General features: G+C 37.4%; 1 protein-coding gene across 1 annotated transcript; it reads left to right on the forward strand.

Annotated features, from left to right (window-relative positions):
- Positions 1 to 17,758: 17,758 nt before the first annotated feature.
- Positions 17,759 to 21,737, forward strand: DSEL (dermatan sulfate epimerase like; the record flags this gene model as incomplete). Its single annotated transcript, XM_080926067.1, has 1 exon — positions 17,759 to 21,737. One exon carries the CDS (start codon positions 17,759 to 17,761, stop codon positions 21,380 to 21,382), a length of 3,624 nt encoding a protein of 1,207 aa, XP_080782193.1. The 3' UTR covers positions 21,383 to 21,737.
- Between the last annotated feature and the right edge of the window lie 2,071 nt (positions 21,738 to 23,808).

Here is a 23,808-nt window from a genome sequence, read left to right on the forward strand (position 1 = left end):
GTGACGCATTTGTTGTTCTGAATATACAGCATTATTCCCCACTCTCTTTGAACTCTTATCAAAGTCTGATTTTTAGAAAATATGTATTTCTCCAGTACATATTTTATAATTTATCTTTAAATAAGTAATTATAATGTGTAAATGCTGGCTTTATTTCTTCAGATGAAGTGATCTATACCCAAAATGGAGACATCTCAGTTGCCTACAGCAGCTCTTTGTTAAAAAAAAAAAAAGTTCTTCCCAATTCTTCTAACCTTAGCCCTGGGCAACCGCTGTATAGATTTCATTTATGCGTGACTACTTTTCAGTTGGCCTTGGTGTCCATAATTATTTTATTATATCTGACTTTCCTATTTGTTCCTCCTTCTGCTCTGATGAATTCTGTGAATTTTTTGATGTTCCTTGATGAAATGATTCTTAATCAATTAAAAATTCAGGCACAGGGACACAGCACAGCAGAGTCCTAATGGCCCAGGTGCATGCTGTGTGTTCTTATGTTGGAAATAATGTAATAATTACACACGATAGTTCCAGATTAATGCTTGACTTGCAAAGAAAATTTGAAGAAATTGTTGGAAAATGAATTAAAGACAACATTGGGACCACAAGAGAGGGGTTATTGAAGTTATTATGAGGTAAGTTTTGCACAACTTTTGAGTGTGGTTTCTGGATAAGAAGGTATAGAATGTATAAAATTATATACTAATAAAATTAAGTCAAAATTCTGAGATTCTTAGGGAAGTCATTGTGCGCAATGTACAGGAACAGAAAGCTAGCAAAACTACTAAGCTAAGGGTTAACTTGATTCTTTCTGACCACTGCCTGGCAGCTTTGCCCATGTCCACTTATCACTAGAGCTTCACAGGAAAATGCAAGTAGCTGACCTCAGAGCTCTGAGTTCTGAAGTACAATAAGTTAAAAGTTAATGTTTAAAAAATGACAACTTTGCAACTATTATTATTTTGGCCACAGGCCTGAGAAAAAAGGAAGCTTGAAACTTAAGGGAACAATTGTAATTTTTAATTCTTTGTGGGATGTAGTTATTCTTTTGAAATTGATTTGGCAATGATTCTACAGTGTCTTTTTTTCTATCTGCTTTGGAGTATCAATAAAAGACTGGGCGAATGCACATGCATGTGAGATAAATAGATAGATAGGTAGGTAGGTAGATAGATAGATAGATAGATAGATAGATAGATAGATAGATAGATAGATAGATAGACAGATAGGTAGGTAGGTAGATAGATAGATGGAAACTTTAAGCCTTGAAAATTGCCTGTCAGTTTGTACCTGAAAAGTAGTTTGTGTTTATTTATTATGTGCCTTCCGGATATCCCTGTTTTCAGTGGAGAACTCAGATCCTGTGTTGAAGCTGGATCTTGACAGTAAGTAAAAAAATACCTATAATTAATATAAATGGCAAGTTTAAATGATATTCAGGATGATATTTAATGTTGGTACTAATGGAAAAGAAACATGTGTCCAAACTATATTCTAAAAATCAAATTTTATTGTTAAAGATAATACATTATTAAGCCCACATTTTATCTTATATTCAGGATAAAACACATAACTTCTATCACATTTGTCTAATATTTGCAATATCTTTACAAATAAATATTTATTAAACCTCAAATTTTCCAAGTCAACACAAAACTCAAATTCCAACATGGATATAGGAGCGGCTAATGAAGACCCACAGTTGGCTAAAGAGGTATTGGCAAGTGATGGCTGCTAGGGGAGGAAGATTCTGTTTTCTTCAGATGTGGACATTAATATAATGCAAATGTTCCAGGGGTTGGCTACACAACCAGGGACATATTGACAGCATTAAGTGAACTCAGTTGGTTAAAAAAAGAGGCTATAGGTTCTAGCTAGAACTTCCAATACTATATTAAATAGATATGAAAAGAGTGGACAGCTTTGCTTTTTCTGAATTTTAGTGGAATTGCTTTGTTTTCTCTTTATTTAGTTTGATGTTGGCTACCAGCTTTCTGTAAATTGCTTTTATTATGTTTAGGTATGTCCCTGGTATCTCTGATCTCTCAAAGACTTTTATCATGAAGATGGACTTTGCCAAAGGCCTTTTCATCCTGTATTGAGCCTGTCATGTGGTTTTTATCTTTCTGATTGTTTTATAGTGCATTACAGTGACAGATTGTTGTATGCTGAGCCATCCCTGCCTCTCTGCGATGAAACCTATGTTGCCAAGTGGATGAACTTTTTGATGTATTCTTGGATTAGGCTTTTTAAAATTGTATTATTTTTGAATCAGTTGCTCGTGGGGCCATGAACAATGTTTGTGGGGGAAATTGTTCTGTAATTCTCTTTCTTTGTTGAGTCTTTTGGTGTTTGGGTATCACTGTGACTGTAGCTTCATAAAATAAATCTCACAATGTTCTTTATGTTTGTAGTTTATGGAGTAACCTATGTTTTTCTTTAAACTGCTGGTAGAATTCTGTACTGAAACCAACAGTCTAGCACTGGGCTTTTGTTTTTACCAGGTGGAGTGGCTCTCAAAGATGATTTCAGGAAGTATTTTCTGGGCAAGGCAGAAACCAATGTAACAAAACTCCCAGCAATCTATGACAGTAACCCTAGCTAATACTCCTTATAATTGGGGATATGGAACCTGAACTGACCATCTTCTGTAACAAGACAAGATTTCCAGTGGAGGAATTGGAACACCAACTCACCACAAAACCTCTGACATATCATATGTCTTGCCTACAAAATGTGTGGCTGGAGAGGCCAGCCAATGACTAGTCCAGCTTGAGATCCATGCCATAAGTAGGAGCCAACCCATGACATTACCTGGAGGACAAGGACCCAGAGGGTGGAATAGGGCAGAGTTCTAAGTTAGAACAAAACAAGACTGGAAAAGAAAAATTGAGTGAAATAAATCCTGATAATAATCTGCTATACACATGGATTCTTGTCTAACCCAATTGTTATCACAGTTGTTTCATCTAAAAACTGATGAAAACAGCTGAAGAAACCCATAGTCACACATTAGAAAGACCTCAGGGAATCGTGCAGAATAGGGAACAAGGTGGTCAGAATGCAGACAAGTCAAGAAAACCCACAGAAATGCCAAGAGCTAACTAACCTGGCTCAAAGTGTCTTGCAGAGACTGAATTTACACTTATTGAGTTTGCATGGGACTGGATTAAGTTCGCTGCATACAATTTATGATTGTGTATCTTAGTATTCTTGTTGGATGCCTAACCCTGAGAGGGACCTGTCTCTGACTCTCTGGTCTACTTTTGAGACCCTTTCCTTTAACTGGGTTGATTCATTTAATGTTAATATAAGGAGAGGTCACTAGTCTTATTGGAATTTCTTATACCATTTTCTAGATTCACCTGTGTCATCCTTAGCAGACATGAAAAATCAAAATTCTAATCTGACTATTGTCTTCAACCAATTTAAAAGAGATCGGGGACTCTGAAGATTTGGTAACACAAAGTCATCTTAAAGATTCTCCGTTTAATATATGGCTACTCTGGCTTCCTCTACCATTAATGCTGCAAAAGAATTCTCTTCCTCTCTACTTACTAGCAAATGTCTTATTTGACTACCTGTCAGTTTTTATTAACTCTAACCAAACTGACTAGCCCTTTCTGTCTTCTTTCCTATATACAATATGAAAACATAATAATGTATATCCAAGATGATGCATGAGTTAACACACAAGACAACTGCTGGTCTTTGGTTTCCTACCCACTTCCAGTGTGCTTGAAGTCCATGGAGGATAGCCTTCCAAGATGATGGTTAGAATAGGTATGTGTAACTGTAAGGGTATTAAGTATAGGTCTGCATCCTCACCTTAAATTTGGTTGCTGGGTAGTATGTTGCTCAGTGACCAAAGGATTAAAGTTCAGACCAAAAGTGGCATGGAAAGAGAGTTTGTGAAGAGAAAAGGATAATGGAGGCTTTGTCCCTTTTTATTCTACAACCCCTCCCCCAAGAACCACAAAGCATAACAAAAGGACAAAATTTGGTAGCAGGTTCTTTCAAATATTTGGTGAGTATGCATTGATGATTCCCGAGAAAGTCAACTGAAGTCAGAAAATCTCCTTGTGCTCTGAAAAAAAAAAATTATTTACTCATTCATTTGGAATAAATGTCCAAAATCTATAATGAATCTCTCCTTTGTTACCTCAGGATAGCATTTGTGGTAGTCCATTACAATGGTTTGCTACCAAGTGGAGACAGGAAAGTTATGGGAAGCTTCCGACATTACCCAGTGGCTCTGAAGCACTAAACTGTCATCCTGGATACCCTGGATGGATTGGCAGAGATGTACTGTAGGTTGTCATGGACAACAAATATATAAACTTTAGTGTGTCTATATGTTTAACTCATGTTACATCATTATGGATTTGAAATGTTTTCCATTGGTATAAAGCTTCTACTTTTACTTCACCTCAGATGCATTTTTTAAAGAAAATACACAAAATATCCTTAGATATCTTTATAGATATGGAGAGGAATTCATATACTGCTATTAAGATAAGACTGCAAGTATGTTGCTGATATGTCTGTTGCTGTCTTATTTGTTACATGGGATCTGCAAAATTAGATTTAAGCCATGACAAGCACCCATCCTTCTGGTAAACAGCTTTGAAACTGGATCTCTGTATATGTATCATATCCATTAACATCTGAGCAGGTATTTCATGATTTCATTAGTCTTTAGAACTTGAATGCTTAACCACAGACTTCATTCTTTCCCTTTAATTTACAATCAATTCACCTTCAGATGGTATTGTGAAAGTCTACTTCAATCTATATAACACCTTTAGATTACTTGCTGAGGCCTGAAATTAAAAAAAAAAAAGGCACTTATAGATGCTTGTATCCTAATGGTAATTATGTTCTCCCCAGAAAACTTTGTATGAAAGTGTCTGCATGTAGCTACTGGAACCTACCCCCTTTTGTCTGTTCTACCCAGCTATTTGCTGTTGATTTCTTTATTTACTTATCAGAACCAAACAAGGGCAGGTTGTCAGAGCTAATGGCTTAAATTATTTATTTAGTAAAAATTCTATAGTATATATATTAAATGTCACCACATGAAGCATTCATACTTATTAACGAAATTAATCAGAAAAATAAAAATTTGAAGATTTATAAAAGAATGTTAATTGAGGTTGTCAATATTAAGGGTTTCTTTGAAACTTAAACTAGTTTGAATATTAGAACACATAATCTAAAATTTAATTGATTATAAAAGGTCTGATTTCTTTATATATATTTCTTCATAGTTCAGGAATAAATTTTCAATTTTCTAAGATTTTGATGAATATTCCTTTATATTATCTATTAATTTTCATAATACCATGCAATAAGAATTTGTTTCTATCAGTATCAATATTAATATTTTAGTAGAACTTTTCTTTGCAATAAACCTTAAATTCACTGAGAAATAACTTCATTTACATATTTCTATTTTTGAATGCCTTCACCATGAAACTAGACATGTTACAGAGTTTCTACTAGTAGCTATTAAGTAAAGATATAGATAAACTTGGCATTGTACTAGGTTAATAAAGTTTAACATTTTTTAAGTAGTGTTTTTAATAAAATGACATTAAGAAAAATCAGATTAGTTTACTTTATTAAAAAACATTCATCAGTAATTTGCTAAAGACATACATTTTCACTCCTAGTCAGGATTTTATTCCAATAGAATGTGTGACAAACACATATATGTAATTTGCTAAAAATATCAAGAAATAAGTTAGACATACCTAGTCCTGAAAGTGTTTTAGAAAACTTCTCTCTTTTAATCAGCATAGCACAAAGCTATTTAAAAGTTGTATTTTTAATCATCAGAAGAATAAAATCGAAAATATGCATCTAACATATCATAAAAATCTAATAAAAAACTTGAATCATAGTATCGGTTAAAGAATATAATAATGCCAACAGGGCTGTGGGTGGGCAGTATGGATGCCCTCCTTAGTTTGTTTCACTGGACCTGAGACTTGTCATTGACAATATAAAGGAATTTCTTTTACCAGTTTTTATGTGGAGAATATTATGAATTCACTAAGAAAGTCAATAGACAGCATAGCTCTTTGTCATACTATCCAAAGATGTGATATTTTTTAATTAAATTTTTAGCATACAGTTAACCATATACCATTTACCCATTATTAAAGAATAAATGAGACAAGCTATATGTATAGTCATTAATCTATGAAGCTTTCAAGGTATAGAAGTAAACTTTCTTACGACATACAATTAGAGATATTAGCACCTCATCTTTTCATAAGTGGACTTTTCTAGCTAGACAAGGTACATAACTTGCAGGGCCCTTTAAGCTGACATACATCAAGTTTCATAGTTTTCATTTAAATTTAAGACTTCTGTATTCCAAAATCTGGTGTACAATTATATTTCTATAGGTGGACACAGCCATACCCTAAGCTGACAGACAACAGGTCACTGGAAGCACTACCTTGGCAGTAAGAGGAAGAGGATCAATCCACCTCCTTCAGTATTTGCTCTGCTTCTCTGTTGATAATTACCAGTTGCAGCCAAATGTAGGGAGCAAAACATTACGAATCTCATGCCAGATTCCAGAACTGATACTTGAAACAGAAAATTATTAGGTGTCTTTGTTAATTCTTATCATTAAAAGGTTTTGTAAAATGTGGTTGAATGCACTATTTCTTTTTGTATTCATTATGATTAAAACAGGCACAAGAGGTGGTATTTGATTTTGCATTGCAGATTTGACTGGATTTATCAAAGAAAATCTACACCCTGTGCATAGGATTCATGCCAATAAACTACTCTGTCCTTTCAAGTCCTCTCAGTGGCTGGTTTAGCAGCCAGCTTCAAGGGAGAATGGTTTTGTCCCATCACTAATTGTTGCTAAATAAAAAACAAAAACAAAAACAAAACAACCTGAACTACCAAATTGTTTTCTATTTGTTTGTTTGTCTATCTATTCTCTCCTCAATCTCTCTCTCTCTCTCTCTCTCTCTCTCTCTCTCTCTCTCTCTCTCTCTCTCTCTCTCTCTCTCTCTCTCTCTCTCTCTTTCCTTCTCCCTCTCCCTCTCCCTCCCTCTCTCTCTCTCCCTACCAACCTATCTATTTATTAGTTCTCTCCTGTATAAATGAAGTTTCTGGGTTGATATTTTAGAAATTCTGGAAGCAGTTCAGTCACAGTTCCAGGATTCCTTTTTGCAGTCATCAGCCAGTTTGCATGCTTCCTGGCTTCACTCCAGATGTTAGAAAGAATGGGTGCAGCTCAGAAGATGTCCTAGAGAGTCCATTGATATTTCTCTCTATTTATTTAGCTCCTGAATCACTCTTAATTTTTATTTTTATCAATTGACATGTTTGAAAAATAATGAGAAACAAGATACATATGCTCATTCGAAGTCATTTAAATTTGGTGAGTCAATGATTAAAATACAGAAAAAAATAAAATAATAATTCATGCCTTTCAGTGAAGTCTTATTCATTTGGTTAGAACTTCTTTTTTGCCATGACATTTCAGTGTCTGGAATAGCACATAACTAACTCTCAGTTCAATAACTAAACTCTTAGTTCACTTATTAATAAATACATATAATAAACAATAATTTATGATAGTTCAGCATATTTATTAACTAAACTTAGGAAAATAAATGCAAACTTTTTTGCTGATATGATAATTTGAATATATCATTAATTATTAACATTTTCAAACACAGAGGAGTTTCTTAGAGTAATACCTTCATAGAGAAGATGATAGTTTTCTCTTTAGCATTAAATAGAAGCATTCCTGGTGCCTTTGTCAAATAAGAAAAAGGGCACCTATTTTTTGTTCCTGCAACTTCTCAGTAAAAATAAAACCCTGGTAGTTTGGCATTTGAATCTATCTCTCAGGTATATATTGCGTGGCCTTCTGAAGGTTTTCATAAAATTTCAACATTTTTTAAAATGAAATACTTAAAGAAAAAAAAAAAAAAACTCCCCAGAGTTTTGGCTTTCCTTGCAAAATCAGATCATCATGGTAAAAATTGGCCTTATGTTGTGCATGAAAACAACCAGTTGGCTGTTTACATACATATGTTAATATCCATATATGTAACACTATGGTAGGTGATTTTGTTGTTGGAAAGACTACATACAATGCTTGGTAAGTCTTGCATCTACAACACCAACTTGGTGTCAGCTACTAGTTTAGAACACCAGCATCTTCATCTCTGTGATAAGAGTTTTATATATTTGCAGGGTTCTGTAACTGAACAGCCCTGAAATAATGTTTCTCATTCCTTGTTTTTTTCTCTATGTCAATCTTTTCTATGAAAACATACCTTATATCCGTGATTTTTCAATATTATAGCCATTAACAAAGAGGGATCATTGAATACTGCTAGTGTGATACCAACATTAAGGAAATTTTTATTTTTATTTCATTTATGGATGAATTTCACTATAGCTTCATTAGTTCATGAATTTTCTTTTTGAGAAACGTTAACAAATTCTCCTCTGGACATGAGAAAATTCATGTCCTATTGTAACTTGCAATAATTTTTAGGGACATATTTTATTTTGTCAGGTACAATATTATAAGGGGTATATGTACATAATGGATCTACTACACTAAGCTAATTATCAAGGACATTACCTCCCAGTGGAATCATTTTGTACTGAAATGACTGTGCCCATACTACCATGCTCATTTCACCATGTATAATGGTCAAAATATGTGACATTCTAAGTGTCCATCAGCAGATAAAGTCTATATAAATATGTGGTATAATTATACCAAAGAATATTATTTAGCTGCTATTAATAAGACTGTCATTTGCGGCAGTATGGATGGAAAGGGGTGACATTGTACAGAGAAGCAAATTTGTCTACATAATCTTTAAAAAAGTAGATTTACAAAAAAGAGAGTTGATTCTAGAGACTGGGGGTGCTTAAGAACAAGTTGTTTTGAAGTTATTTGTTACAAAAAAATGTTTTGAGAAATTATCATGACCAGGCATGATGGTTTAGTCCTGAAATTATAGTTCTTTGGAGGCCAAGATATGGAGTTGTAGGCCAACTTGAGCTACCTAGAGAAGCTAATTTCTTTCTCAGTCCAGTTCAGGGTAATTTAATTTCCCATAATAATAATATTTTAAAATATGGATTTTCTTCAATCATTTCTTTGCATATTCCACAATTATATGAAAGACTTCAAATTTCCTATTTTTAACATGTATTTTTTAACTTATATTCTGTAGCAGAATCTCTTTTTAGCTTAGGACTAATTAATGATTATTCTCCTGCAGCGCTAGCACTTTCTCATAATCACATAAATTTACTAACCTTTATAAAACGAATACCTTTCAAAGAGTCAGGATTTCCTTGCTTGGCTTGTGGGCATTTTAACTCTATTTTACCACACTACTCTACTGTATGTACTGCAACTTTTACATCTTACTTAAAGTCAAATTCTTGTCTTTTTATGTGCACTCTGTACTGTTTTTAATATAGTTTTCAGGTATATATTTAATTGTTCTCCTAATATCATTAATATTCCATATCCATGCACGTCTCCTATGATTCCATGATACTGAACTACTTTCTATTGCTGTTTGAGTCACAATGGAATCCAGACACTTTTCTAAGTACTTAAGCCTGGTATTCTAAAAACCATATTTATTTCTGCTTGGTTTCAGAATCAAGGTGATATAAACTCATATTGAATGACAGCCATAATAAAATGGTGACCTGCTATGGAATAGAAAGCCAGCCTTTAGAAAATGAGATTAAAAAGAACAAATGTTTTTAAGCAAAAAGATGTATATCCTCTGGTTGGGTTGGAAAAAAGTATACAAAAGTATTGTAGAAGGCACAATGTGAGATAGATCAGGAGATGTAGGTGTTGATGGGAAAATCCTGTTTGATATACAATAGCCTATCAGATTTGCTTCCTACCTAGTATCTAAGAGTTTTGGCAATAGGCCTCTCTGCTAATCAGTTATCAATTTCACCAAAAGGTATGCCAGGAAAGTTTCATTGTGCCCAGATTGTCTTAATTTTTTTTTGTCTTCCAAATATTACGCACCTTCTATATTTTGCTATTCAACAATGCATTTCTTCATATAAACAATCTACATGTAAGATGAACTAGTTGCAAACCAACTTTAGTGTCATGAATAATTCAGCAATACTAATTACTCTTTCATGGGGATGATACCAGGCCAAATGAATCCACAGACAAATAGTACTCAGGTGTATATGGAAAGAGAAATCATTGCAAATTATCATAACACAGTGACTCATGTTTATCAATTATGATGATTTGAATGAAAAGGTGTCTTCCAGATTCTGCTCCTTGAATACTTGCTCCCAACATGGTGGTACTTCTTGGAAAGGTTTTGAAACCTTTCAGAAGTTCAGCTCTACTAAAAAATGAAGTAAAATATTCCACCAGAAGAAAGCTATGAGTTTATTGTGCCATTTTACTTTCAGTAACTTCTTTGCTTGCTTTGCTTGGTTGAAAAGTGATCTCATGGCTTTTTGCTGCTGCCACCACACATGTGGCTTGATGTTTTGTTTTCCTGCAATGATGGATTAATCAATCTTGAATCACAGGGCAAAATAAACATTTTCAACTGTAAATCGCTTTGGGGTATGGTACTGTGTAGTAGAAACAAAAAAAAAAAAAAAACCCTAATGCATTAATTTTTCTAAGGGCATTTAAAAGGTCAAATTCTTCATTCATACAATAAGATTGGTTTGCACAACTAATATTTTGAAAAATGTTATGGACTTTCTGAAGCAGGTAATTTCCCTAAGATGGAATTATAGCACTAGAGGCTAAAAGGGGACATGCTTGAAAAAAATATACAAGGAAAAGAGCAAGGTTGTGTGTGTGTGTGTGTGTGTGTGTGTTTTCAGTATAGTTCGGGGAGGCTTGGAGTGAAGAGGGGAACTAAAATTAAGTCTGATACCCAACATAGAAAACTGTTACATTCTAATTGTGGTGGTTACCTTTCATTGTCAACTTGATATGACTAAGAATTGCCTGAGAAGAGTGTCTTGAAGAGAAATTGTCTACACTGACCTGATTTATGAATGTGTCTCTTAACATGGGAGGACTCAATTTACTGTAGACAGACCATTTACCAGGCAGGAAATCCTGAATTGAGTAAGACCAGAGAAATTGAGCTGAGCATAAGGTAGAAAATATACATACAGTACATTATTGTTTATTTATTTATTTTTTTGTTCCTGTCTGTGGATCTGATGCCACAAACTCTTGCCATGAAGCGGCCTGAAAGGAAAGGACAATAACCTGGAATTCTAAGCTAAAGAAACTGTTTAACATAAGAGGTTTTCACTTTTTGTCTGGGTATTTCTTTAATCACAACATTATAAAGATAAACTCGAATGGTCGACTAATTTTTAAAAGATGTTAAATTCTATACAGTGTTTTGATAAAAATAATTAATCAGGAAATAGAAAAACTGTTTAGGGTACTGTGATAGAAGAATAAAAGTAATGACTTTTATTAACAGTTGAAGAACATTTCTAGTGACCCTAAGTGCCACATTCCTCTCACTCTTATTTGATAGGTATTTGTGTATTGTCAGTCTTGCCTACAATTGTACTGTACACTTTAAAATAAATAGTGTGTGTGTGTGCATGTTGTATGTGTGTGTGTTGTGTGTGTGTGTGTTTTTGAGTGTGTGTGTGTGTTGTATGTGTGTGTGTGTTTGTGTGTGTGTTTATGTGTGTGTGTGTGTGTGTGTGTGTGTGTGTGTGTGTGTGTGTCTTAGTTCTGGGAGGAAGAGTAGAAGAGTGTGTTGCATTCCTTGTAGCTGAATGGTTGTGAGTTCATTCATGTGGGTGCTGGGGACTGACTTCAGATCCTGTGAGAGAGTATGTGCTCTCTTGAGTGCTCTTGAACTGAGTCGATCTTACATTTCATCAAATTAAATCACCTTCAAGGCAAATGCTCTACTATCGGTTAAACAGAAACAAATGTCACAACACATAAGGAAAAAGAGTTTCTGAATTTAGCTACTTGCTGTAGACTTTTATGTCATTTTCTCCTCTACCGTAAAATTGTGTAGTGATTTGAGCTCCATTGTCAACGTGCTCATTCCAAACTGGTCTGGAAAAGACATCAAGGGAGGAAAGAAAGGAAAATAGAAAAGAGGAACAGAGATAAGGATAGAGAGGAAGAAAAGTGAAAGGGACAAAGGGAAGGAGGGAAAGAAAAACTGGAGTGTTAGAAAGAAGGAAGGAGACAGGAAAACAATGAAATAAGGGAAAATAGAGGATCGGCTAGAAAACAAAAGAGCAAATGAAAAAGAACAACTTCAGGTCTGGATGAGGGCAGGGCGTCAGTCTAGAAAATACTGTCTCTATTATTCTAAGTTGGGTACTTGACAGTTGGTTGAAAGAAGATATACAAGTAAAGAAAATGGATTTTTGTAAATATTTCCTTATCACTGCATAAAATCTTATGCAGATTTAAGATTTCTTTTATATAGAAAGGAACCCACAGAGCAAAACTATATACCATTCTTTATTTTCGTTAAAATAAGATACTGTTCTAGCATTCTGATTTGAACAGCTGTTGGTATATGTGTCTCTTGCCACACTCATAAAGGCTTTTAATGTACAATAACATAAGACTAAAGCTTATCTCTTCTATGGTTGGGTGCATTATTTATAATTAACTAACTTTATAGCATCTTCATGTGTGGAAGAAAGAATTGGAGTTATCCATTCTTATTCAGAGGAAACAAGACTATTAATTTTTAATAGTGCCATTTACCTATCATCTTTTAGGCCAGTGACTTGGACCATTCATCTGTTATTTGAAAACACTCATATGTAAGAACTGGGAGAAGATTCCTATTCGAAATGAATTATCCAGAAACCTCATCCTACTATGTGGAGAACTTATTCACAGTCCCACGGCTTAGTTTCAAGTGTGTATAGTGATTGGAAATAAAAAGAACTCAATCCCTATCCAGAGGATAATGTTATTAGTCAAATAAAAATGATCATACTAATGACAATAAATTAGAAAATACAATAATTGGATGGCATTATAAACTTTGTCTGACAGTTGTTCTTTCAGCACCTATTCTTCCTGCCACTAGTGGCCTTCACATTACTGGGCACTGTGCACACACAGATGAAATTACCTTCTCCACATATTTTGCTTTAAGAAACAGTTATGTATCTATCAGTTTTATCAACACTGATTTCTTGACTTTTCTTTGTATAAAATGAAGCCTAATCTTAGTGAGGTCAGGGTTACGTACACACCCTTAAAAGAAATGGGGTCATGAGTGTTTTCCAATCTGGGGTCATGGAGAAAAACCCTCCAGATGTTTATGAGAAGTTTGCAAAAAAAAAAAAAAAAAAAAACTGTTGCTTTCAAATGACTTTCAAATAAAGGTGATTAGGTTCACTAAAGCCAAACTGTCAAAAAATTGACGAGTTTCAAATCCAGCCTCAGCTCTTACAAGAATAGAGGAGTGAACCAGGTGACACAGTAATCCACAGAATAACTTAGAGACCCATGTAGAGAAAAATATCTTTCTGTTGGAACAGTTTGTTTTGGGAAACTGATGAGGAATTTAATGATATGAATCAAGACTAAGATATGAAAATTCCATTCAGAGAAAATTGCATTCACTACATGGGAAGGGGTTTGGAGGTCAGGTGACTGGACAGACACTTCAAGGAAGTCATAGAATATACTCAATTATTGAAGAGCTAAAGGGAAACTTATTTTGGCTATTAGACTGGGACACAGTTCTAACTGGGGCAAAAGTACAAGAACGGTTTGTCTGTAATTCCAGGCTCTCAGGTTAACTGCACTAGTCAAGTTCTCCTTTCTTCTTACCAATGTCATTCAAACAGCTGCTTTCCTCCCCGTCCTGCAAGAACACAGCTGTGCATGTTAGCAAATAATGAAGGTTAGAGGAAAACTGCGGTTTAACTTATCCCCATCTAGGGATCAAGTTTAAATCAGTGAACTGAGACAGCTCCGTGTATTATTACCTCCAATTTATTGACCAGACTGTAGGTTGGCTTATGTCCAAATGTAACCTAAGCTCTGTGGAAAGTGCTTGAGGTGAGAACCACAGGAATGGTATCCTAGCCTGCTTTGCAACTGAACTTCCAAGCTTCAAATTACACAGGCATATGGGGTTCGTGTGTGAAAGTAATTACAGTAAATGTTTTTTTTTTTTTTTTTTTTAATGATCGCCTGTCCTGCATTTGCTTCAATCCAGCAAAAACTTTCTCCCCACCCCTTTCTTAATTGGATATTCTCTGTATTTACATTTCAGATGTTATCTCCTTTCCACCAATCCCATCCCCCCCATTGTCTCCATGAAGGTACTCCCTCTCTCAACCACCCTTTCCCACCTCAGCATCTTTGCATTCCCCTACACTGGGAAAACCAGCCTTCGCTGGACCCAAGTCCTGTCCTCTCATTGATGCCAGAGAATGCCATCCTCTGCTGCATATGCACCTGGGACCTTGTTATTAGTTGGTGTTTCACTCCCTGGGAGCTATGGTGGGTTTGGTTAGTTAATAACTTTGTTCTTCCCATAGGGTTGCAGACCCTTTCAGCTCCTTCAGTCCTTTCTCTAACTCCTTCATTGGTGTCTCCGTGTTCAGTTCTATGGTTAGCTGCAAGCAAACTCCTCTGTATCAGTATGGCTCTGGCAGAGCCTCTGAGGAGTCATCCAAATTTGGTTTCTGCCAGTAAGCACTACTTGGCATCAGCAATAGTGCTTGGGTTTGGTTTGGTATAGGATGGATCCCCAGGTGAGGCAGTCTTTGGATGATGATCTTTTCTCCAATCCCTGCTCCTCTATTTGTCCCATTATTTTCTCCTGTGAGTGTTTTGTTCTTCCTTCTAAGGACTGAGGCATCCACCTTCTGCTCTTCCTTCTCTTTGAGCTTCATAAGTTCTGTGAATTGTTTCTTGGGTATTCCCAGCTTTTTGGGCTAGTATCCAATTATCAATGAGTAGTTAGAGATGACTAGTCCATTTTGCTATCAAAGTATACTAAAAATCTGGATATTGTGGTTTTGTTTGTCTGTAATAGCAATCTCAGCAGGTGTGCCCCAGGATTCAAAGAAGTTCTTACAAAGTCCTTTCCCAGCTCTTAATGGTAACTGAATATTCTTCTCCTGCCACAGTCATTAAGCATCCCATCCCCCAAGAGTTTTTCTCATCATTTGTAACTACAACTCTCTCCTGTCACATTTAGATATTTAACATATGTCTTCGTCCAATAACCCAAAAAGTTAGAACACCAGGCTTAGACAGATGCTCAGACAATGGGGCTTCCAAACTTCCCTGAAATCCAGTTGGGCTGTCTCAGTAGCATGAGCTGACCCAGCTCACACAGTTCAACAGGACCACCCCCAATCCCCCCAGCACAGGATTAAGGCCCGGCCACGCCCACTGACTGCGCACGCCGCTGAGGCCTTTTTTTTTTTTTTTTTTCCCCCTCCTCTGGGCCTCTGCCTTTCTGCGGGGCGCCCCGCCCAGGCCGGTCGACCGCTAGGCGGGCGTTTTGCTGCCCTAAGGCCCGCCTCCGCCCCGCCTCAGACACGCCTCCTTAGATCAGGCCCCGCCCCACCCTCCGATACGTGACGCCTTTTTTCTGCCCTCCCTGGGCTAGGCGGCTCCGGCTGGCTTGGCAGATCTTGGGTCTAGGCTGCAGCGGGCCTTGGGTCACTGTGGCTCCGCTGACGACAGCGCCTGGAGATCACCCGCCACCCGCGGGTTGCCTCCCGCCAACGGAGCAGCCCCCGCGAGCGCCTGGCGTTCCTCCAGGGCGGGCGTGTCTGCGTCTCCATCGCGGAGACCCGGCCCTGAGGAGACTGGGCACCTAGAGGAGCAGCGGGGACTGTGGCGCCGAGGAAACCTCGTGCTCGAGAGAACCTCCCCGCTCCCCACCAAGAGTCAGGGTGATGAGGAGACGACGCCCGAGCTGAGGACACCGAGCTCGGCGGCTGCCTGTGCGGTCCCGGGCCGCACACGGGCGGAGGCGTACAGAGCTCTTGGTGTCCGTAGGCCCGCCTCCAAAAAAACCATCAATTGCTTGAACTGCCTCCCTTCGCCTGTGTCGGGGCCCAGCTCTGAAGATCCTGTTGCAGGCGGCCTGAGGTAAGCCGACTTGGCCATTTAGAGGTCTCTGGTCCTCACAGCGCAGCCACAGGTCAGGCAGTGGGGACTGGAGCAGAAGGACGATGAGTTCCGAAGAGAGGAATTAAAATATGCAACAGGCGGGTCAAGTCGGGAACTATTAGAAGTGTTTGTTTCCTCCAGAAGGGAGACTTGTCTAAGATTGAAACTTAGTGAGTTTCTTCCAAATCCAAGATGGGCAGAGGCCTGCGCCTTAAGCCCGGGTCGGAACGCCCTCTGGCGGCTGGCAGGTGGGATGTTGAAGAAAGCTACAGGTGAGCAACTGAGTCAACAGGGTCTTTTCTTTGCCTTCTGCACTGTCATTTGTGATTTGTCCAAAGAAAAGTGATTTGTCTTGTGAAGTTGCTATTTCTTTCATTAAAAGCTAAACTTTGGGCCATGATTTAAAGGGGTCACTTTGACTTTTACCTTTCATAACCAAAGTAGCAAGAATATTGTATTCACCTTTATGGTGATGAGTTGTTAATAGAAACATGTTCAAATAGCTAAAACAAAGTGAAATATGACATATATCTTGTGTTGTCTCTTCTCTGCTAATATTGACTGGGATCGAAATGTGTATGAAAATATAAGGAAAAAAAAAACACTAGAAAAAAGCTAGACTGGAAATATGTTACTGTGATTCTCACATTTCTGTCAAATGACTAAACTATGTAAATCATCAATTTATCTCCATGTCCAGTCTTAGAAACTTGCTTTGTTTTGTTTTTCTCTCAGAGAAGAGTGACTCGAAAGGAGAACAAAAATCAGACTTCAGTGTTGTGAAAGTGGAATTTTCTTACCCACTTGGTGGATATGTTCATGATCGGAAGAAGAACATCTAGACATTGAAGAGATTAGATTCTTTTAGAGGTAAACATAAACTTGATCCAAGGATATTTGGAAATGCTTTAAAAAGACGTTTGAAATGAAGGCAGAAATTTCAATGTCCTCTGACAATGTAGGACTTTGAACACTTGTGGAGAATATTTTCCTTCCCAAAATGGAAGAAGAAACAATTGACAAACCATTATGCTCCAGACTCTGAGGAAAACTAATGAAGTCTGCTCACTCTGAAAATGGCACTACTTTATCATCTTCTTTTGGGGAACAGACAGAAAAATACCATGTATGTGTGGTAAGTTAATCACTAAGGATGGTTTTTTGTGCTACGTGCTCAAAATGACTTCATTTGAATTTTGGAATTTTTTGTATTTTCTCTTTTTCACATGTTAATAGATTTACATACAGAGAATAAACGCTGGATTCGTTGTATTTTCTGACTATACCACTGTTTTCTGTGCATTATGGAGACATTGGAGGCATTAATATTCCTTGAAATTTTATTTTATTGGAATCAAACCTGTGCCAGGGACAGAGACATGCTGTATAATTTCCTCTTTATAACAACTTTCTTTGCTTTGAATGAGCTGAATGTCACCTGGATTTCACAGCCTATGACGTATATATAGTCTGTTTATTGCTACATCTTTAATATATAATTCACAACAACCAGATGGGAAATAGATTAAACACTGTGCTTAACACATATGCCTAAGGAAAAGATCTTCCCCATGGATCATGGCGTTAATGTTTACAGGACATTTACTATTTTTAACATTGATGATGTGTAGTTTTTCTACTTGTGAAGAATCTGTGAGCAATTATTCCGAATGGGCAGTTTTCACAGACGATATACAATGGTTTAAGACAGAGAAAGTACAAGATTTCGAACCCAACCAAAAACTTCATCCAAATTTATATTTTGATGCTGGAGATATACAAACAATGAAACAAAAGTCTCGTACGAGCCACTTGCATATTTTTAGAGCTATCAAAAGTGCAGTGACAATTATGCTGTCCAATCCGTCATACTACCTACCTCCACCCAAGCATGCTGAGTTTGCTGCCAAGTGGAATGAAATATATGGTAATAATCTTCCCCCTTTAGCATTGTACTGTTTATTATGCCCAGAAGACAAGGTTGCCTTTGAATTTGTCATGGAATATATGGACAGGATGGTTAGCTACAAAGACTGGCTAGTTGAGAATGCACCAGGGGATGAGGTCCCAGTTGGCCATTCTTTAACAGGTTTTGCTACTGCCTTTGACTTTTTATATAATCTATTAGGTAATCAGCGAAAACAAAAGTACCTAGAAAAAATTTGGATTGTTACTGAGGAAATGTATGAATATTCCAAGATTCGCTCATGGGGCAAACAACTTCTTCATAACCACCAAGCTACAAACATGATAGCATTACTGATAGGGGCCTTGGTTACTGGAGTAGATAAAGGATCTAAAGCAGACATATGGAAACAGGTTGTTGTTGATGTGATGGAAAAGACCATGTTTCTCTTGAATCATATTGTAGATGGCTCTTTGGATGAAGGTGTGGCCTATGGGAGCTATACCTCAAAATCAGTTACACAGTATGTTTTCTTGGCACAACGCCATTTTAACATCAACAACTTGAATAATAACTGGCTAAAAACGCATTTTTGGTTTTATTATGCTACGCTTTTGCCAGGCTATCAAAGAACTGTGGGCATAGCAGATTCCAATTATAACTGGTTTTATGGTCCAGAGAGCCAGCTAGTTTTCTTGGATAAGTTCATTTTACGCAATGGAGCTGGAAATTGGTTAGCTCAGCAAATTAGGAAGCATCGACCTAAGGATGGACCAATGGTTCCTTCCACTGCTCAGCGGTGGAGTACTCTTCATACTGAATTCATCTGGTATGACCCATCGCTCACCCCACAGCCTCCTGTTGATTTTGGCACTGCAAAAATGCACACATTTCCTAACTGGGGTGTTGTGACTTATGGGGGTGGGCTGCCAAACACACAGACCAATACCTTTGTGTCTTTTAAATCTGGGAAACTGGGAGGACGAGCTGTGTATGACATAGTTCACTTTCAGCCATATTCCTGGATTGATGGATGGAAAAGCTTTAACCCAGGACATGAGCATCCGGATCAAAATTCATTTACTTTTGCCCCTAATGGGCAAGTGTTTGTTTCTGAGGCTCTTTATGGCCCAAAGTTGAGCCACCTTAACAATGTACTGGTGTTTGCCCCATCACCGTCAAGCCGGTGTAATCAGCCCTGGGAAGGGCAGCTGGGAGAGTGTGCACAGTGGCTAAAGTGGACTGGTGAAGAGGTTGGTGATGCAGCCGGGGAGGTTATCACCGCTGCTCAGCACGGAGAAAGGATGTTTGTGAGCGGGGAAGCAGTGTCTGCCTATTCCTCTGCAATGAGACTGAAGAGCGTCTATCGCGCTTTGCTTCTTTTAAATTCACAAACCCTGCTTGTTGTTGATCACATGGAGAGGCAAGAAGCCTCCCCGATAAATTCTGTCAGTGCCTTTTTTCATAATCTGGATATTGATTTTAAATACATCCCGTACAGGTTTATGAATAGGTATAATGGTGCCATGATGGATGTGTGGGATGCACACTATAAGATGTTTTGGTTTGATCACCATGGCAACAGTCCTGTGGCTAATATACAAGAAGCAGAACAGGCTGCTGAATTTAAGAAGCGGTGGACTCAGTTTGTGAATGTTACATTTCGTATGGAATCCACCATCACAAGAATTGCCTATGTATTTTATGGTCCCTATGTCAATGTTTCCGGCTGTAGATTTATTGATAGTTCCAGTTCTGGACTTCAGATTTCCTTACATGTCAATAGTACTGAACATAGTGTTTCTATTGTAACTGACTATCAGAACCTGAAAAGCCGATTCAGTTACCTGGGATTTGGTGGTTTTGCCAGTGTGGCTAATCAAGGACAAATAACTCGATTTGGTTTGGGTACTCAAGCAATAGTAAACCCTGTCAGACAGGATAGAGTTAATTTCCCCTTCGGGTTTAAATTTAACATAGCAGTTGGATTAATTTTGTGCATTAGTTTGGTTATTTTAGCTTTTCAGTGGCGGTTTTACCTTTCCTTTAGAAAGCTAATGCGCTGTGTATTAATACTTGTTATTGCCTTGTGGTTTATTGAGCTGCTGGATGTATGGAGCACTTGCACTCAGCCCATCTGTGCCAAGTGGACAAGGACTGAAGCGAAGGCAAGTGAGAAGGTCATGATTTCTGAAGGGCATCATGTGGATCTTCCTAATGTTGTTATTACCTCGCTCCCTGGTTCCGGAGCTGAAATTCTCAAACAGCTCTTTTTCAATAGTAGTGACTTTCTCTACATTAGAATTCCTACAACCTACATGGATATCCCTGGAGCGGAGTTTGAAATTGACTCATTTGTAGATGCTTGTGAATGGAAAGTATCAGATGTCCACAGTGAGCACTTTCATCTTCTTCGAGGGTGGCTGCAGTCTTTGGTCCAGGACACAAAACTTCACTTGCAAAACATCCATCTGCACGAAACCAGTAGGAGTAAACTGGCCCAGTATTTTACAATTAATAAGGACAAAAGACGAAAATTGAAAAGAAGGGAGCCTCTGCCAGATCAAAGAAGTAGACTAAAAGGACCATTTGATAGAGATGCTGAATATATTAGGGCTTTAAGAAGACACCTAGTTTATTACCCAAGTGCACGTCCTGTGCTTAGCTTAAATAGTGGTAGCTGGACATTGAAGCTTCATTTTTTTCAGGAAGTTTTAGGAACTTCAATGCGGGCATTGTACATAGTAAGAGACCCTCGAGCTTGGATATTTTCAATGCTATATGGTAGTAAACCAAGTCTTTATTCTTTGAAGAATGTACCAGAGCACTTAGCAAAACTGTTTAAAATAGAAGAAGGTAAAAGTAAATGTAACTCGAATTCTGGCTATGCTTTTGAGTATGAATCACTGAAGAAAGAATTAGAAATATCCCAATCAAATGCTGTGTCCTTATTATCTCATTTGTGGGTAGCAAACACCGCAGCAGCCTTGAGAATAAATACAGATTTGCTGCCTACCAGCTACCATCTGGTCAAGTTTGAAGATATTGTTCATTTTCCTCAGAAGACTTCTGAGAGGATTTTTGCTTTCCTTGGCATTCCTTTGTCTCCTGCTAGTTTAAACCAAATGCTATTCGCCACTTCCACAAACCTTTTTTATCTTCCACATGAGGGGGAAATATCACCGTCTAAAACTAATATTTGGAAAACAAACTTGCCTAGAGATGAAATTAAACTAATTGAAAACATTTGCTGGACACTGATGGATCGTCTAGGATATCCAAAGTTCACGGACTGAATGCTGCAGGTCGGCAAAATTTGCACTAATGTGTCCCAACCTACTTTGTGGATATGAACTAGAAAACTGTTTATTCTTGTACATGTATGTGTGTAGAGAGGGTGTGTGTGTGTGTGTCCAGTCTGTTATTTGCACAGAGATATTTTCAAAATAGGCACCATATTTGGCCTAGCAGGATTTATTTTTATGTTACCACTTTCATTGCCTTTGTTAAATCTGAAGTTTGTTTTTCTGCTAAAATGTTTCTGCTACAGAGGTATATATTCTGGGGGGGTTCTGAAAATATGGGAAGATTTTAATGGACTTTTACTCAACCTTCGGAAACTAGTTATCTCTCTTGGGACCTCAAACACTACAAAAGGCCTTGCAATTGCTGCTGTATCCAGTCATCTCTTGCTCTTAAGATGGACCACAAAACTTTGTTTTGAAAAGGTCTAACATTGATCTTGCACACATAAAAAGAGAAATAAAAAAAGAAAAAAATTCTTTACTTTGTATTCATTGTGTTCATTGAAATCACTGCTGGTGGGGGGGGGATGATAAAAGTTTCTATAAGAAACTTTAGAAAATAAAGATGAAACTACAGAATTAAGGTTTTTAGGGTTTTTTCTTCTTTCCTCTCTACCTTCCTCTCTCCCTCCTTTCCTCCCTCCCTCCCTCCCTCCCTCCTTCCTTTTTCTTAAGAAATAAGACTGTAAACAGTGCATACTGAAATTTAGGGGATTATTTTGGAAATGATTCTCTCATATGCTTCTCTGAAGCTCCAGCTATTCACCATCACACCACCCTCATCCTATCTAGTCCATCTGTCATTGTCAACAAAAAGTCAGTTACCTACAAACCTATCCACCATCCCCTTCTCCCAATGATTTATTTTGTATCAAAGACTGACACAAATTTATAATTACATTTAGTTGTGTGTCATTACCAAGGTATGACTCAAAGCAAAAGCAGGCTTCTGCCTGTGGTAGGATTTTTTTTATTGGGGGGGGGGAATGAGGTAGGGTGGGTGGTGGTAGTGACTGGAAACAGAATTAAAATGCTTTCCTGTTTTAGACTGTATCCCATTGAGTGAATTTACAGGCTGCTAGTGTCTGCAAAAGTTGAAGGCAATTGAGAGATGATATCAGAAGCATCTGTTCTCTTTACCATCTGCATCTTATTATAAATTAGTCAACATAAATTGTGCTTCATTTTACTTGTTAGATTCTGAAATCAGAAATGCTCTGCTATTATAAGCCAATGGAGTAATTACAATGTGTTCATGGGACATTATCAGGCAGCATCAAGATTTCATGGTAATCTATGCAGATTGCAGTCGTCTTCCTGTTGTTTTAAAGTATAGTTTGCTCAACCTCTTTAACATTTGGAGTCTGTCATACTGACCTAGATAAAAGAGGTTTAGTCTCTGTCTAAATGTGCCTCCAGAGTGGTAAAAATTGATTTGTTACATTCCAGCAGACTCTAACTTAGCTGTCATCTCTTTCCTTCTATAATAGCATAAGTGAAGGCCACTGCATGTCCCCTATATTTGTGTTTGTCACATAGGACTCATAATTTCACTTTCCTGTTAAAATGAATAGAAATTAATATAGACTGAAAACACAAGTATGTATTTTTAGTTTCACCGATGATTGTAACAGGTTTGAAACCAAACATGTACAATTGGGACTTGGATGATAAGGCTGATTCCATTATTAGTCAGAGTCTCGCTGTTGGTTTTCAGTTCTCAGAATATGATCTAAACATGTACAGTTGGGACTTAGATGATAGTGTTATTTCCATTATTAGTCAGAGTCTCACTGTTGGTTTTCAGTTCCCAGAATATGATCTTAAGTCAAATCAAATAGAAAAGTGCTGGGGTGAAAGAGCAGTGCTTCACACTGAGGTAATAAATAGAAATGGGAAGGTACACTGAGGGAGGACAGTGCAAGCTACTTCAGTCTTTCTTTGGAAATTGTACAGAAATGCATATATGGCTTATAGGTGGTTAATGGGTTATGTGGAGGAAAAAGGAAACACGAAATTTAGAAAATAAAGTGTGAGTAATTTTGAGATGGTATATGGAAATGTTTTACTGATAAATTACAGTAGATATTAGCTTTCAGCTTCACAGAGCAATACCGAACTAAACTCACTCCAGAGTAAAGAGACATGAGCCCCTTTCTTAGTTTTGTTCCATAATGAACATCCAAAGAGGACTTTGCAAAACCCTTCAGCGAAGTATGGTATACAGGAAAGGGATCGGTTGCCTTCGCCTGCGCATGCTCATGCCTGAGCCCTGCTGCCTTACCGTTTGAGTGCTTCAGGTGAGTGACAGTTTTGGCGCATCTTAATTCTGAATACTCTCCAAAGTTATTACCAAAACTCAAATAAGGTTATCATTTTTATTGCTTATCAAGAATTTAAAATATCCTATCTATAAA

This window comes from Micromys minutus, assembly GCF_963924665.1.
Source record: "Micromys minutus genome assembly, chromosome: 12".
NCBI classification, from domain to species: Eukaryota; Metazoa; Chordata; class Mammalia; order Rodentia; family Muridae; genus Micromys; species Micromys minutus.